Source organism: Galeopterus variegatus, unplaced genomic scaffold, assembly GCF_000696425.1.
Source record: "Galeopterus variegatus unplaced genomic scaffold, G_variegatus-3.0.2 Scaffold1224, whole genome shotgun sequence".
Taxonomy (NCBI): Eukaryota; Metazoa; Chordata; class Mammalia; order Dermoptera; family Cynocephalidae; genus Galeopterus; species Galeopterus variegatus.
The window spans coordinates 130,587-131,589 of NW_007727335.1; the positions used below are offsets into that span (position 1 = coordinate 130,587).

Sequence of the window (1,003 nt, forward strand, 5' to 3'; positions counted from 1 at the left end):
ACACACACACACACACACAAACATATATATGTATGCATATATTTTTTCTCCAAGGGCTAAAGGATGGATTCAGACAAGTTCTTGCGGTTTCAAACACTAGAGATGTGTGATCAGCAAAGGTCAGGACCACTTCCAAAAGCAACAGATACTGAGCTGGGTCTTGAAGCCAGAACATTTTCTCAATTCATTTCATTAAAAATAGGTGCTGTTCCAAATGGACAAGTGCCCACATCAATAATCTTCTGGAGTTAGCTTCTCCGCCTGGATTCCATTTTCCAAACAGAATGCAAATATCAACAGCATCAAACAAGCAGATTTGAAACCTCAATACAACTTGCTATTCTTAAATTATTAATTGTATTATTTGGCTTTAGAATTGCCTAGTTTAATTAACAATGTTCATGACCAACTAGTTTGCCCCTCATTATCAATCGTGTAAGTACAAACACTTGGTGGAAAAAGCAAATGGACTGTAGTTAGTGGGCACCCTCCCCGCCCACCCATCCCCAACCCCCCCGTTGCAGGTACTTAATTCAGAGTGTGGTGTCGCCTTTTCAAGCCCACTCGTCAAGCCACCTCCCTCTCGGATGGGGCCCAACAGCCCAGTTCATTTCACTGGCCGTCACTTTCTTCCCTGTCACCAATTTAGGCTGGCTTCCTAGGGCCAGAACCAGCGTCCTCCAGCCGGTCACCTTGGACCTGCCCGGACCCTTCCCACGCAGGGGACCCCACCTGTACAGTCACCCGCACCCGCACTCCCGGGAATGGGCGGGGCTAGCGAGGCTCCTCCGGGTGGACACGCCGAGTGGCGGCGGCAGACGACAAGTCACGTGCGGCGGTGGGGGCGGAGCGTGGCGGGCCGAGTGGGTGGAGAAAACAAAGCCCCCAGCTGTCAGCAGAGGAAGGAGGCGACAGCGCCGGAGCAGGTGAGTCAAGTGCATTTAAAGCGGTACCGCCCCGGCGCACCCCGACACCCCCTGCCCTGGCGCAGTCCCTCCCAGAA

The 1,003-nt window shown here is 52.0% G+C and overlaps 1 protein-coding gene and 1 long non-coding RNA gene across 2 annotated transcripts in view; one reads left to right on the plus strand and one right to left on the minus strand.

Moving 5' to 3' along the window:
* LOC103592843 overlaps positions 1-805 on the minus strand; it is a 50,211-nt gene extending 49,406 nt beyond the window's left edge. Inside the window, exon 1 of the long non-coding RNA XR_550690.1 lies at positions 733-805. This is a non-coding gene — a long non-coding RNA (uncharacterized LOC103592843). The remainder of the gene's footprint in view (positions 1-732) is intronic.
* The window catches only part of MAPRE2 (microtubule-associated protein, RP/EB family, member 2), a 157,824-nt gene continuing 157,585 nt past the window's right edge, over positions 765-1,003 (plus strand). Inside the window, exon 1 of the mRNA XM_008575702.1 lies at positions 765-926. Coding sequence (XP_008573924.1) covers positions 765-926 — 162 coding nt within the window. The remainder of the gene's footprint in view (positions 927-1,003) is intronic.